General features: G+C 53.0%; 1 protein-coding gene across 7 annotated transcripts in view; it reads left to right on the top strand.

The window, feature by feature from the left end:
* Nucleotides 1-15,536, top strand: part of AFAP1L2 (actin filament associated protein 1 like 2) — a 107,338-nt gene that overhangs the window by 79,996 nt on the left and 11,806 nt on the right. For 4 of the 7 annotated variants that reach the window (XM_087432644.1, XM_087432640.1, XM_087432639.1 and 1 more), the window contains exons 5-10: nucleotides 1,931-2,021; nucleotides 7,734-7,987; nucleotides 9,291-9,470; nucleotides 12,633-12,722; nucleotides 14,365-14,449; nucleotides 14,782-14,886. In XM_087432644.1, coding sequence (XP_087288770.1) covers nucleotides 1,931-2,021; nucleotides 7,734-7,987; nucleotides 9,291-9,470; nucleotides 12,633-12,722; nucleotides 14,365-14,449; nucleotides 14,782-14,886 — 805 coding nt within the window. Of the gene's footprint in view, nucleotides 1-1,930; nucleotides 2,022-4,669; nucleotides 4,754-7,733; nucleotides 7,988-9,290; nucleotides 9,471-12,632; nucleotides 12,723-14,364; nucleotides 14,450-14,781; nucleotides 14,887-15,536 lie in introns of all 7 variants that reach the window. The other 3 variants (XM_087432643.1, XM_087432642.1, XM_087432645.1) reach the window with 2 other exon arrangements.

The raw sequence follows: 15,536 nt of genomic DNA, 5'->3' as shown, positions 1-15,536 counted from the left end.
CCCTGCCCGAGGTGCCGCTCACAGCTGGCTCCCTTGAGCCGCCACATCTGCAGGCCCAGCGCAGCAGCTGGTCTGCTTAGGAAATGAGCAGATTATTCTGTTCCTTCCTGTGTGTTGGGTGTTGCACCTGCCGGGGCTGGAAGCTGTTCCGAGCCTGCCTCTGGGCCTTGTGTCAGCTCTCTCGGTGTGAGGCCAGATCCACTGTGAGGTGTGAGGTAGAAGGATCCACTGTGGGACCCAGGTTTCGGCCTGGCCTGTGCCGGCCCTCTTCGTGTAGACCTGTCTCAGCTTGTGGGACAGCAATCCAGGAACCTGGCGCCAGGCTCAGAGAGGCTGTCACGTATCCAGGGTTAAATCCATGAAATCCTAAAGCCTGGATTCAAACCCAGTGACATTTGCTCTAGAGTCCCTATAAATAGATCTAGACACCAAGCCACACGGGACTTGGCTCTGGGGACCTGGTTTTGGTTCAGCCACAGGAGCATTGCTCTGCCTGGGGGGCTGGGAGTGGATAGTCTTGCAGCTGATGCTGAGTACCCACCCCCGGGGATCCGAGCCCAGGCTGAATGCTCTCCCAGATTCTCCTGGGCCAGGACTCGGGGAGCTATCTCTGTCCTAGGTCCCCAAAATAAGCTCCTTTTCCAAGGCAGGGGTTTCTAGGTCCCTCCCCCTCTCCTGCCCCTCTTCCCAGCAGGGCAGAGAATCCCCGAAAGCCAGGGTCCGTGTGAGCTCAGGGTCCTGTAGCCTCCTTCCGTGTCAGCTGCTGCCTCTACCATCTCCCTGCACCTTTTTACTGTAACAGCCTTCCTCTGCTTTCACTTGGAGCTCCGCCCGCAGGCCCAGGCCTGCCCCTCACATGGAACACCCAGCACAAGGACTTCTCAAAACCAGGAGTGGGAATGCCTTTCAGGTGTTGCCAACTCATTAAGAATATTTCCTCGGCCCTCCTCAGAGGCTTCCTGACTCAGAAAGATACTGGAGACTCATGCAGATGGATGCTTACCCATTTATGACCTGTATGTAGGAATATTCATGCAACAATCTCCCTCTTTTTCCCTCCTCTGCTATTGCTTAAAAGATTAGCTTCATAATCTAGTGCCCATTTTACAGGTGGAACAATGGAGGAACACAGATGGATTTCATGCTCCATGCTTCTACACAGTTGAATATGTTTTTTATTCTACTCAAGTTGTGTTCATTCATGTCCGTGTGATGTAAGAAGCTCAGGGTCGTCTTTGAGACTCAGCTCAAAGATCTTGTCCTCCAAGCATCCTTCCTTGGTCCCAAATGTTCCTCACACCCTCCTGGTTCCCACAGAACTTTGACATTGTCTATTATAGCCCTACTCACCATATACTCGATCAGAAGCTGTGAACAGTCACCACCTAGTTAAGTCTTCCTTAGGACTGACTCCTGAGCGTCTAGATGCGTCCCTCAGCTAGTACGCAAGAGCTGTCCAATGTCTGCTGAACAAATGATGGAACTTATTATAGTAAAAGTTTGGGATTTAGAAATCTGGTCATCTTCCTCCATGTGCCTCTGATGAGCCTTGGCTTTTTAGAAAGTGTCTTCTATGTAGAAGTCGTAATAGCCACCACAGCCCGACACCATCTGGACCTTTATGTGTGTTATGCATCATGTGCACAATACTTGGTGGGTGCAGTGGGGGTTAGAGCCTCATTTTACAGGGAGAAAGGCAAGTCTCAGCGAGGTTAAGCAGCGCCCACAGCCCTTCAGCTGGATGTAAACCAAACACTATGGACAGGGTAGCTGACGCGAGTCATGATAATCCGTGCTCTTCCTCCCAAGGTGCTTGAAGTCCAGCCGGGCATTTTTTTCCTCTGGACTTCCCCTCCTTCCGCCCAAAGAGTTAATTCCAAGTTGTTCCCAGTGTATCATATCTGAAAATGTTTATTTGTTCATACCACAGATTCCAGAACGGAAACAGCTCTCCATCCCAAAGATCGAGTCTCCGGAGGGTTACTATGAAGAGGCTGAGCCGTATGACACATCCCTCAACGGTACATCCCGGGGCCGGGGCTCGGAGGGGCTCCAGCCACTTCCTGCACAGATGCTGGTGCTGGAAGCCGAGGGCAGCCGGCGCTGCTGTTACCAGAGAGCGTGGCCCGGAGTGAGAACTGGCCAAGGAGCATTCATTCGGCCTCTGGCCTGATGGGGAGCTGAGACCTACAGCAGACCCAGCCCACCTGCAAGGGGTGGTAGACGATGAGCTGGTTTACTGTGTCTGATGCTTTCTGGGGTCTCGCCTGGATGTTGCTGGGTTCAGCACAGAAATATGACAGAGAAGAGGTGTGTTGGCCAAGGGGCCCTAGGCCTTCGTAAGCAATGGAATGTGGTCAGGCCAAGTCAGAGCCCAGTTTCCAGGTTCTTTCACTGAACTAATTAATGGTTACTGTGCACCACTCTGTGCCCAGCATGCTTCTGGGAGTCAGGATTCAGCAGGACTCAGTGGTCACAGCACTTAGATTCTGTGAGAGCACACAGACGACAAATGAGCACAGGATGTATCAGGTAGTGGTAAGTGTCAGGATGGAAAACAGCAGGGGCTGGGTTGGGGAAGAAGAGGGGTGTTATTTCAGATCAGAGATGGCCTCTCTGATAGAGTGACCTTGAGCAGATTCCTGAATGAAGTGGGAAGTGGATGGGGCAGAGACCTGCAGGAAGAACCTTCCAGGAGAGCACAGTACATGCAAAGGTCCTGAGACAGGAGAGATCTTGGCATGTTTGAGGAACAGCAAGGAGGCCAGTGTGGCAGGAGTAGGTGAGGTGGGGGGAGGGGGAGAGACAGGAGATGAAGCCTCGGTGAGGACTTTGGCTTTTCTCTGAATCAGACTGCCAGCCTTTGGAGGGTGAGTGACTGATCTAACTTAGGTATTAAAAAGATCACCTATACTGTGGGGGCAGGTCTCACGCTGGAGCCTTCCGTCCTTGGTCAGTGACTCTCAACCTGAGGAGGTCGCATCAGAAATGCGCTTGGTGTGGGGATTCTGTAACACAGAAAGGCCCCAGAGGTTCTGGAAAAGATGGTTGTGACCCTAATTTCCCAGGCAGCTGGACTCTGGTCCTCTCACTCTCCTTACCAATCCTTTTTTTCTTCCTTTGTAACTGAAAAGTCTTTGAAAGCATAAAGCAACTGAAAATGTAAGAGGTGAGGGCCCCTGGTGGTGGGAATGAACTTGGCTGAAGCGGGGCGTTGTTGGTTCCATAAATAGGCCCAGGAATGAGATGGGACCAGTCACATCGAATTCTTCTCTTTCTTCATGCTTTACCTACAGCCCTTGGCCCCAGGAACTGTGTGGGAGGTGAGGGCCTGTTTGGACCAAGGTTATTTTCTTCTACGAGGCTGGCTTTGTGGGCAGACGTCACTTAGCTTGAACCCACTAAGCGTGTGAGACGTTGCCAGTCACCGGCCGGGCTGTGATTTCAGACCCAAGCCGAGGGTGCGGTGCTGCCGTCTGGGTGCGTCTGGAAGGTGGAAGCCGTGACTCACCACGGTGAGCACCTCCGTGCATCGTAAGCCCGTCTCTCTTGGGTGTGGCCCATGCCAGCCAGGACCTGCCTGCCAGACGCTCCTGGGGGACTGTTTGTGGGGCAGACACTTCGTCTCGACACAAACAAGTTGTCAGAGAGACCCACGCTTCTTGGTGTTTGTCTCTCGATGGTGAATTCAGATTGGTTTCAGCCAGGACTAGGGGATCGTCGTGAGGTCAGCATGAACACAGCAGGGCAAGTGGGAAGATGCCTGATTGCCTTTAATCCTGCCAGGACAAGGGCCGAGGATGACTTGGGGAGAACTTGCCACGCAGAGGGGGCTTCACCTGTGTTGTAAGCCGGCCCGCCCTGGGTGCCTGCCTGTGTCCCGCACACCTGTTTGAGCAGTGGGACATGCAGGTCACAACAGGAGGAATGACCGTTGGACTCCGGCCCCTTGCTCTAGTTCCTTGGCCAACAGCGATTTTGCTGACTTCCTGCAAAAGACCAGTGGCTTGGATTCTCGTCCTGCTGTATCAGCACTGTCCCCACTCTGCTCCCCTGGGCCAGGTTCCTGTCTCCAAGTAGAAGTTTGTAAGTGCCTGATGGCCTGTGCAGGAGGTATCAGGGTCTGTCCTGCTTGCCCTGGGCCTCAGCTACTTCGCTGATGATATCTCCTGCCGGGTGATGGCAACTGCTGTAACAAACAACCCCCCTTTCAGTTTATAGTAACACAGCACAGTCTGTTTCTCACTCACAGAACAGTTCAGCGTGGGTATTACTGGTCACCAGGTAGTTTAGATACCCAGGCTCTTTCCAAGGTGGGCTTGGCCACCTGCCAAGGCCACAGAATCTTCTGTGAGGAGGGAGTGGAGGACCTGTATGTGCTTCTTAGAAGGGCCAGCCAGAAGAGACGCACATTGCTTCTACCCGCATTCCATGTGACAGTCACATGGTCATCTCTGAATGTGAAGAGGCTGAGAAATGATGTCTTGACCGGGCCGGGCCTCTCCTGACATGCCCACAGTTCTGATAGGAAAGCACTGACTTCTGGTGGGCAGGCTGCCATGCCACCACATCTGGGTCTCTCTCTTTGTGTTTCTGCACTTGGGTCTGTCCCTCTCTTCATCTTGTCTCTCTCCTTCTTGCCTCTGTCTGTCTGCTGGATATCATACAGGTCATCCTGGCGGATTTCCTCCCACTGGAGTCCCCAGATGGGTGCAGGTGCCTGAAGGAGTCATTTACGCCACGATCACCTTGGGTATTGCTTGTCCCAGAGCTAGAATGCCAGTGCTTCCATGCCTGCTGCCTGGCTCTCAGAGATGGGGTGCACACCCCAGGCATGGCCACTGCCCTCTTCCTGTCCTTGTGTGTCGGTCCTGCATGTGCATGGCATGTGTCATCCTTCCAGAAGGAGACTTACTCCGCCTTCCACAGACCCCTGCCTGTGCCATCTGAATGCATGGCTGAATGACCCCTAGTGCTGCGTGGCTGCTCTGCCTTCTGGTCCTGAGGACTTCCAGCAGCACACTGTGGGGAACAGCCCACCTGGGGACAGCAAAAGTGGGGATGGAAGTATCTGAGCATCCTGCCTTTCTACTCCTGTTCATCCTGCGACCCCTGGAAGCCAAGTATCTGTATTAAGAATATCTTACGTTTATGTTGTGCTATGATCACTCTTAGGGATAAATAAAATGAATACATTTGCCCTAAATTTCCTCCAAGCTACTCCAGGTAGCTTGAGATACAATGAGTTGCTGTTTCCTCTCAGTTAGCTTTCCCATACCCCCCTGGAGGCGGAGAGGCAGGTGTTAGAATTCTCCATGGAACACGTGGGGCAACCCCAGAAGCACAAAACAGCCAGGGGATTCGGCCAACTTTTTCACACTAAACTCTGCAGCCTCCCTCCATTAATTTTTGTTGCTGAAGGAGGAATCCCAATGACATCATATCGTTCTTATTTCACTTATTGTACAGATAATACAATACTGACATTTTTACACAATCACCCTGATCCTACCATGGCATCAAATCAACAATTTTTTTTTTTTGATGAGGAAGATCAGCCCTGAGCTAACATCTGTTGCCAATCCTCCTCTCTTTTTTTGCTGAGGAAGATTGGCCCTGGGTAACATCCGTGCCCATCTTCCTCTACTTTATATGTGGGACGCCTGCCACAGCATGGCTTCATAAGTGGTGTGTAGGTCCATGCCCGGGATCGGAACCTGCAAACCCCAGTCTGCCAAAGCAGAGCGAGTGAACTTAGCCACTATGCCACCAGGCTGGCCCCCAAATCAACTATTTTGAGTTCTCCCTGTTGCCTTTTAGGACTAATCTATATGCATAAATAATTTTAATTGTGCTTTTTCACTTACCATCATATCTTAGGGAGTTCATTGAGTTGCACTCTAGTCTTCAGTTTCCGTTGATTACAGTTGCATGGAAGGCTCCTAAGTGAATGATATCAGACTTTCTCCCGTCTCCTTCTGCTGACTGTTAAATAGCACTTGAATGAATATCTTAATGCATGTAACCTTCCCCCTTCCTTCTTTTTTGTAAACTGGGATAAACTGGGATAAACTCCCAGGACTGGGATTATTGGGTCAAAGAGTATGGGTGTTTTTATGGCTCTCGAAACAATAGGCTGCCAGGTTGTTTTCTGAAGCCGTGTTAATCTACGTTGCCACCAGCAGCATGAGAGTTCGCCCACTGGGTAGCCCCACTGTTTCCAATCTTTGCTTATTTAATTGGTATAAAATAATGAACTGTGCAACTTTTTTATTAAACCATGAAGCAGAGTAGTACCACACTGCCCTTAAAGAAAACTGGTCTTTAAATATTTAAAGTCTTATTTTTAGAAATATTAAAAAATTAAGCACACTTTCATTGGCATTGTAGCTAAAATAACTGTGGCAGTGGTCTCATTCCGTTTTCCTCTATTCTGATTCAAGCGTCATTCTGTTTTCTTAGTATGCAGGAACGTAGCAATGTAGATAGTCGAAGGGGCTTCCAGGGAAGGGAGGACTAGGGGCCCATGGGCTCTTTTCCCAAGGGTATCGTGGAGAGGAAAGAGAGGTTTCATTTGCTCTGACTCGAGGGGACAGAACATGTCTGCAGAAGCCACAGGGAAGTAGACGGTGGCCCTGCTTTCTGTCAGAGCTGCCCAGTAATAGAAGGAGGTGTCCAACAATCAGGAGGTAGTGAGCTCCCTGTCCATGGGAAATTCAAGAAGAGACTGGAGCAGGGTTACGATAGACAGGATTCCTGTGCTGAGCCAGGGGTCGGACCGGGGATCCTGAGGTTCTCCTTTCTCTGTGTCCTGCAGTTCAGGGTGTTATTGATTGATTGTTTTCTTCACCTGGTTTTTGTTGGCCTTGAATATTGCAGTGAGGCCTGGAGGCCAGAGCAACTCTCGCAGGGTGGTGGGGGCAGAAACTGAGGTGTGTAGAACATGCACAGAATCGTGTGCATTTTGCGCTTGGTGAGTTTTGGGATTCTTTCGAATGGAACAAAAACGTGAGGTTGGCTTGTTGCCAGAGGTGGAGGAAGCCTGGGAGGTGGAAACCAGGAGAGGGAGCTGAGTTTGTGCTGGGAGGTGTTCAGTGGGGAGGGAAAGAGGACAGAGTCTGTGGTGGGTAGGAGTGGATTTTAAAAAGGGCTGTGACTGTGGTGGGGGCATTTAGTCTGGAGAGGTGGCCACCTTCCCCGGAAAGCCATTTCCTGCCACAGTTTATTTCGCCCTTTATTTTTGAGGAGCCGCAGCCCCTTGGAGGCTGGCCACACGCCCAGCTCTGGGCTCGATGGTGACACCTTCCTCCCAGCCCCTTAGAATGACAGCGTGCCAGGCCTGGAAGAACTAGAAAGTTCCTCACCGCCCCCCACCCCCACCCCCGCTTCATCCTTCAGTTGAAGAAACAGAGGCACGAGTAGGGGATCTGGCCATCTCAAGAGCAAACAGTCCTCTGGGCGCAGTGTCTTGTCAGAGGTTTCTGTGGAGTCTGAGATGACAAGATTTGAAGAGGAAAAGGGAGAGACTCCTGGTTTTAAGTTATTTGTGTCTGTGGCCAGAGGCAGCATCCACGAGGCTTCGCTCAGAGGGTTTCGGGGCTGGGAAGTCTGCCTGGTCTGTGGTTGGCAGCTGTGGGCTGGCTCAAGGGCACGGAGAGGCAGGGGGGTTGTGGCCTGGGGGCCAGTGGCTGCTCTGCCTGCACCCTCCCTCCTGAACAAACAAGTGTGTGCAGGAACCTCCCCTGCCGACGGGGCCGTGACCCAGCGGGCCTTCCTTGCAGAGGACGGAGAGGCCGTGAGCAGCTCCTACGAGTCCTACGATGAAGAGGAGAGCAACAAGGGCAAGTCGGCCCCCTACCAGTGGCCCTCCCCCGAGGCCAGCATCGAGCTGATGCGGGACGCCCGCATCTGCGCCTTCCTGTGGCGCAAGAAGTGGCTGGGGCAGTGGGCCAAGCAGCTCTGCGTCGTCAAGGACACCAGACTTCTGGTCAGTTGGTCTCACGTGGGTTCCAGTCCTCTTTCTTTGGGGTGGGGGGAGGGAGATGGTCCCTGATACCGGGCGGTGAGAGCCTTTTATATCGGATTTTCACCTCTCCCTAGCCCGAGATCATATGCAGAATGTTGCTTGCGTGAATGAATGTGCTTTTCCTTTCTTCTTCTTTTGTTTGATTTTTATGGTTTATTATTGCCGAAAAATAATTAAACCTGAATCCGATCAAGCTTTTAGGAATGTGCTTTTTCTTAACTAGAAAAGTCTAGTCGTTTTTATCACTCTCTCAAAGGAGGCTGTGATGACCACTGCCCCCCCACCCCCCCACCCCCGCCCCATTCCATCCCATACACTCTTTTCCAGGATCTTTCTGTCCCCTGATCTGAGGGCCCATTCTTCCTCACATCCCGGCCACTGGAGGTTTTGGGCAGAGCCTGCTGCCCAGTCAGGACCCCCCCCAGCCCAGCCCAGCCCCAGTTCTGGCTCCTGCTTGCCTCTGTGCAGCAGGAGAATCATAGGAGTCTTCTCAGAAGTCGCTATATTTTGAATTACTGATTATAAGACCTGTAAGGAATCAAGATAGTTGTGTGACCACAGCCCTGTTTCCTGTTATTTTAAATTAAACCCCGAGTTTTGTGTCCTGATTTGAAGCTCCATGGAATCATTAAGGAAACCCTCTCCTCGCTGGTGTCAGCGGGCCCTGCGCTGTGCAGGCATCCCTTCAGGTCATCCTGTGGGGTAGCCCTGTGAGGACCCCGTTGTACAAATGAGAAACTGGGGGGCAAAGTATTTTCTGTGGTAGGAGAAGAAAGTCCCTTCCTTTCTTTGCTAACGACATCATCTTCCTAACTAAGCAGAGGATGTGCTTAGTCTTCCTTCCCTGTGGACCCCTTACTGGGGAAGCGGAGCAAGAAATGCAGAGAGGTAGAGAAATGGAGAAGCCCTCCCACCCGGGAGAAGTGAGGGTGGCCCGCAGAGGACGTAATTTAGGAGCCAGCCCAGGTGGGCAGTGAGATTAGAGCAGTTTGGATAACAGGGTCCTGGGGCTGAGGCCGAGGCCAGTGAGCAGGAGGCTGGAAGGAGGGGGAGATGGTCTGCCTGGTCACTCTGATGCTGAGAACAGGAGGTGCCGACACGTGAGGTGAAGGATCTGCCCTTGCACTAGGGTGTCAGCCTTTTGGTTTTGTTGGGCAGAGCCCAGCTCTCGGGTCCCGCCAGGCCCAGCGGCCCCCTCCTTGGCAGAACCTGGCTGGGCCTGGCACCTTTGACAAAGCAGTGTCTTGTCTCTCTTTTCTCCCAGTGCTACAAATCCTCCAAGGACCACAGCCCTCAGCTGGACGTGAACTTGCTGGGCAGCAGCGTCATCCACAAGGAGAAGCAAGTGCGGAAGAAGGAGCACAAGCTGAAGATCACACCGCTGAACGCGGACGTGATCGTGCTGGGCCTGCAGAGCAAGGACCAGGCCGAGCAGTGGCTCAGGGTGAGGGGGCTGCCAGGCCACTGGGGACAGGGCCCGCTTCCCTCTAGGGCTCCTGCTGTTCTGGCTTCCCTGCTTTTCCCAAAAGGGATGGATGTTGTCAAGAGTGAACGACCTTTGATCCTTCAAGTCCCCAGGGCTTCCTGTGTTCTCAGTGGTAGCCGTCCGTCTTACGGAAATGGGTCGCAGCACTCTGCTGCCAGGTCTGTGTCCCTCTCAGTCACCTGGACTTGGGCTGTAGTTGAAATCCTCTTGCCTTCTGGCCTCTAGTGAGGCATTGCCAGCCTCCCTATTAAAGAACAGATGTCGCTGCCACTTGTTAAGTACTTACCATGGGCCATGTGTTTTTAGCAAACTTAACCCACCTAACCACACTGGGGGTAGCTGGGCGATGGTAATGTCCCCATTTTACAACAGTGGAGATTAAGGCTCAGTACAAGGAGGTGATGATCAAGGTCACCTGGCAAGGGAGCGGCAGCATCAAGTTTTAAACCTAGGACTATCTGCGTATTCGACCATCATGCACGCACGTGGTCAGGTCTGCCTACACTTCCCTGTGATGTGGCCACTGATGAGGAAGCACCTGGAGAGGGGCCTGCCTGCCCCAGTTTAAAGATGAGCTGACAACTCCAGAAGGTAGAAGGTTTGCTCCAAGAAGGAGCCCATGCTTGCAGAAGGTCTCCAAACCTAGCAGGGCCCCCTGGGGAGGCCAGAGAGAGCCAGAGAGGCCCTGCCCTGCCCCCTCCTCCATCATGGCCATGTTGATGCATTTCCAGCGCAGGAGCATTATATCCACCGTCCACCCCCATCTACTTCCCGGGCTGAACATAACTGCCCTGATAAGCCCGTAAGAGGCCTGCACCACCTTATCGAAGCATGACTGAAACAGTACCAGCCCGAGGTGCAGGCCCGCCCCAAGCTGAGTACCCTAGGTTTGGGGCAGGCAGGCTGCTTTCGTGAACCCACTAAATGTTTCAGAATACCAGACCCAGCCTGTCTCAGAGCCAGGCTTCTAGGAGGGGCTGACAGGTCCCTCCCTCCTTACTGCAAATCTCTCAGGTGACTAAGCACAGTGGATAGGACCGGGAGGGTCCTACTTCACAGGCAGGTTCGTGGCTCAGCTTCACAGATCTCTCTGGGGGAGTTCCTGAGAGAATGTTGCTCCCGAAGGCCTAGCCTGACCACTGAAGAGCATGGGCTCTGGGTTCAAATCCCGGTTCACCCCTTTTTCGCTGTGATCTTGCGTCAGTTAGTTAATGCATACATAGTGCTTAGCACTGTACCTGCCGTATACTGAGTGCTCCATAAAACTGGGCTAGTACAGATGAGAGGACTGAGGCCCAGGGACAGCTAGGAGTTTGCCCTGGGCTGCAGAGCTGACTAGGACCAGGGCCCTGGGCTGCTGGCTTGGTTTTTAACTCCTTTCTTTTGCCCAGGTCCTCTGTCTCCATGCCAGTCGTCTCCCAACCCCACCCACCACACAGGCACACAAACACACACACGCTGCTCTTGCTCCCAGTTCTTACCGCTGTCCCACTGACTGCTCAGACCCACCCGTCCTTCCCCTGACCCCAGCCTCCCTCCCCAGTTCTCATGCCCTCTTCCTGACACCCCTGACCCCCACAGCCCCTGCTGGTGGTTTCAAAGACAAGAACGCTTTCAGAAGGCACAGCCTCTCTGTCAGCCTTCACAGCGACCCTTTTCCTGCCTGGTCAGATGGGCACAGAGGTGGACTTGGCCATCAGGGCCGGACTCGGAAGCTGCACACACTTGCAGTTGGGGGAGCTGGTTAGCCTGTCTGTTGGGCTCTGGACCAGATGCATCTGTTTTGTCAAACCTGCCTACCTTCCCTGTGCCTCTGTGTCCCAACTCTGCTTAATCTCACCTGTGCCCACAGGGTGGGACAGGTATATGACAGTAAATGGGGGATGTTGAATATGGCATGAGAGTCCCAGAAAAGGAAGGCACCAAGTAGAATTTCCCGGAGAAGGAGAACTCCCCACACCCTCGAGCCTGGACTCCTGGCTCAGCAGGCTTCCCCGGGGCAGGGTGCCCGTGTGTCTAGGCCCCAGATAATAAGGACGGTAACGAACGGGCCTCTCCTGTGCTGGGTTCTTGACCCATGAGCCCTCACGACTGCCCTGTGGCATGGGTGTTGTCCCATCCTACAGAGGTGGTGACTGAGGCTTAGGCCCACAGTCACACAGCTAGTGGGCTGACTCCAGTGTCTGCCCTGCTCCCACAGCATCATGTCGCATATTTGGGCCATCTTGTCGACTAAGGTCCTGAATCAGACACCACCTGAGAAGGGAGAAAAGCCTTCAGTTTCCCTATCCCCACAGCCATTCTTCCTTTTGTTCTTCTGCTCTTCTGATGTAACCCTTTTCCATAAACTGCTCTCGGTGGGTCTGAAAAAGGAGGGTCTTTGAAATTGCTGTTGCTAAGTCCATACTGCACAGGGCTTCTGGATGGGCAGTGTGTTTGTGGCTTCCCTGGGCCATTACCCTCTGGTCCCTAGCTCAGAGGGGTGGGGTGTGCTGCTTAGTGTGGTCAGCTACCTTTGACCTGTATCTGTCCTCAGCCCAGGCCCCCAGTGCCAGTTAAAAGGCTCCTTCTCAGAGGAGGGTGAGGTGGACTGTGACAGGCAGGTCTGGAGAGCCAGTGTTGGGCCCAGGCAGCTTGCAGGCCTGCTTCCCGAGCAGCACGGAGACGCTCCACAGAGCGCCCCAGGGGCCATCCGGCAAATGCAATTCTTCATCACACCCACAACTGAAAGGCCACCCCTGCCCAGGATGGGGGCAAGGAGGGGGCTCGCGGAGCTGAGGGCTGGCTGTTCTGGCCATCTTGGGGCTCTGCTGCAACGGCCCCCTCCTTACCCCCTCCCCCCCAACAGAACATGTAGGGGCCTGCAGGAGAGAGGGGCTACGGAAAAGCACCCCCCCCACCCCACCCCCCGCCCCACAGCCTGCCCAGCTGGGTCCTGAGACCACATGTGGGCCAAGTGCTGGGGGTGGGGGTGGTTCTGTTCCTTGGAAATCATGCATCTTCTCTCTCACCTCCACCCACTCCCTCCTGACCCCAAGGCGCTGCAGCTTTGGTTTGGCTGGGCAGGCCAGAAGGGCCTCGGGGGCTGGGCCCCCCCTGATGGCTCTCCTCTTCCTTCAGGTCATCCAGGAGGTGAGCGGCCTGCCTTCAGAAGGAGCCTCTGAGGGAAACCAGTACACCCCAGATGCCCAACGCCTGAACTGTCAGAAAGTAAGTCTCTGCTCTGCCCGGAAGGAGAGTTCAGTTCCATTTTTTTCTCCGTAAAAATTAGAAGTCTAAAATTGGGAGCTTTATTTTTGCATTTCAGCCCAATTAATAAGAAACATACAATGCTTGGATAAGGGCAGTAGCTTCGGCTTGGCAGGAAAACTGATGACACTGATACCGATCTAAAATTTTTTCTTGCTAGAAGGGGGAAGCTACAAAAGTAACTTTGCCCTCCATTCCATAAAAAAGGGAGATTTATTTTTCCAGGCTCTTCCTTCCCACTTACTCCCCACAGAGCTTCCAGGGCTGGGGGAACCCTCACGATGTTGACCCCAACCAAAGGGCTCTAGTGCTCATTTGCTTGGCGCTGTGGGGCCCTCTGCTTAAGGGTCAAAGTTGAGGAAGCTGGGTTGGGTGCTGGCCGAGGGGAGGGCTGTCCCCTGTGGGGTCTCATTTCATGTCCCTGAGTATCTGCATGTAGGTGTCCTGGAGCCCAGGTGTGCACAGAGCAGAGGGTCACTGTCTCACCTTGGTGTCCCCACTCCTGGCAGGGAGGAAAGCAAGAGGGTGACAGAGGACTTGAGCAGGGAGCAGGCACGTTGTTCTTTGGGAAAGCACAGGCCCTCCCCCTGGAGAAATACCGATAGTCCTTTAGAGCGACTGAAGAGGGGCTGTTTCGTTCATTCCTTGGTCATTGACCAGAAAACAAAAGTTGGAGTAAACCTGGGTTTTCTTCACTTTGGGCTGAGAAACAAGAGCTCTCCCTATTGTATACCTGAAACTTAAATAATGTTCTGTGTCAAATATACCTCAATTTCAAGAAAAAAATGGAGGCTCTCCCTAAAGACCTGGCATAGTGTTCCCTGGCCAGGTATGTCAGTCATAGGTGCCCACTGAAGGCTAGTCCTGTGGGTTGGGAGTCCCTCAGCTTGTTTTCCAGAGGTCTGGAAACCTCTAAGTGGTTCTAGAAGAGCCTGACTGGAATCTTCTGAGGACTTCACGTTCTAACAGCAGCAGCCACTGCACTCTTCTGGGTATTGTCTCTAGTCACTCAACAGCCCTGGAGTGCAGCCCCGGGTCTTATCCCTATTTACACACATGTGGATGAGGCTCAGAAGGGCTCATGACTTGCGCCCTCCGCCTGGCTGGAGAACGCTGGAGCCGGGATTTGAATTGTGGTCTGACCCTGTGTAGACAAGCTGGCTCTTCTCCAAAGCCTGATGTGTCAGCAGCACAGTCAGTTCTCAAATGACTTCCTCACGCTCCTGGTACCGGTGGTGCCCAGCTTGTCAGTCAGCTTCAGTTGGGAGGCTGACTCTAATGTCACCCCTGGGGTAGGCTACCTGCCCTCCCCACTGGCTACGAGGCCATTTTCACATCAGGTTGAGCAGCCATTTTGAGAACTTGTGAACAAGGATGAGTGGTGGCCTGAAGACGGCCACCGGAACCTCAGGAAGGGAGGGTGAAGGCAGTCTCTCTAGAGAGCCCCAGAAGGAAGCCTGGCCAATGTCCCACCAGTGACCTGGACTCCAGGTGACCTCTGGCCTACTCTCAAGAGCCATCTGTTATTTTCCCTTAAATTGTGGTCTCTGAGGTAACCATTCCCAGACAACATCACCCAGTTATATCTCTCTCTCTTCCACAGCCAGATATAACTGAGAAGTACCTGTCAGCCTCGGAGTATGGAAGCTCCATAGATGGCCACCCTGAGGTTCCAGAGACCAAAGATGGTACCAACGTTTATGGCTCTCAGCCTAGGGTTGGGAGGGGGATGGCTGTGAGACTTGGCTGTCTGGTTCAACTAAATGGGTTTAAACAACTGATTCTAACAAGCCTCCAGTTTATAAACAGTTGTCCCTCAGTATCTGTTCCAGGGTTCCCCGTGGATACCAAAATCCGTGGGTGCTCAAGTCCCTTATATAAAATGGCGTAGTATTTGCATATAACCTACGCACATCCTCCTGTATACTTGAAATCATCTCTAGATTACTTTTCCATCTTCCCTAAGGGCATATTGGTAGGCTGTGTGCAATGCTGATTGCTTTTTTTCTCATCTTGACAGTCAAGAAGAAATGTTCTGCTGGCCTCAAACTGAGCAACCTAATGAACCTGGGCAGGAAGAAATCTACCTCACTGGAGCCCCAGGAGAGGTCTCTCGAGACAGCCAGTAAGAACCGTGGTGCCTCCAGGACCAGAGGGCTTGCTCACTGGGGTGGGGCCGTCTCCAGGAAGGCAGCTCAGACAGCGAAGGCAGGGATTTGAGGTCTTGCTGTGAACTTCTCTAGGGATGGTGTGCCTGTGGCCCACGGTTTCTGTTTTTCTTCACGGCAGGTAGTTCTTTATGCCTAACCAGACTCGCTCTTACTGCAATGCTGGATCCTTTGTAGATATGAAGGGTAACTGATTGCTGTCCTCCTAATGGTCTTTAAAAATATGTTCATTTGATCAATACTTATAGAGCATGGCAGGCACAGCGTCAGGAAAGGGGACTGAGACAGTCCTGAGAGCCCACAGCCCAAGAGAGATGACAGCTCTACAACCATAACCACACTCTGTGCCATCTTAGAAGCAATAAGGTCTCAGGGACAGAAAGAACCTCTCTGTGGTCAGAGATGGCCTCCTGGACCTGAGCCTTGAAGGACGGGTGGGAGCTGAATAGACTGGGATGGCGTCCGTGGGCAGGAGCAAAGACTCTGAGATGGGGACTGGTGAGACCCTTTAGGGGGACAATGAGAAGCCTATGTTGCTGGTACAGTGAGTGTGTGGGAGTGCTGGTAGGCTCTCAGAGGTCATCTCACTGCCCTCACTCAGCCTTGG

The sequence above is a fragment of the Ceratotherium simum genome, chromosome 6 (assembly GCF_057802395.1).
Source record: "Ceratotherium simum simum isolate JZ-2026a chromosome 6, ASM5780239v1, whole genome shotgun sequence".
NCBI classification, from domain to species: domain Eukaryota; kingdom Metazoa; phylum Chordata; class Mammalia; order Perissodactyla; family Rhinocerotidae; genus Ceratotherium; species Ceratotherium simum.
The sequence above is the reverse complement of the archived record's forward strand: the minus strand, read 5'-3'. Positions and strand labels throughout refer to the sequence as shown.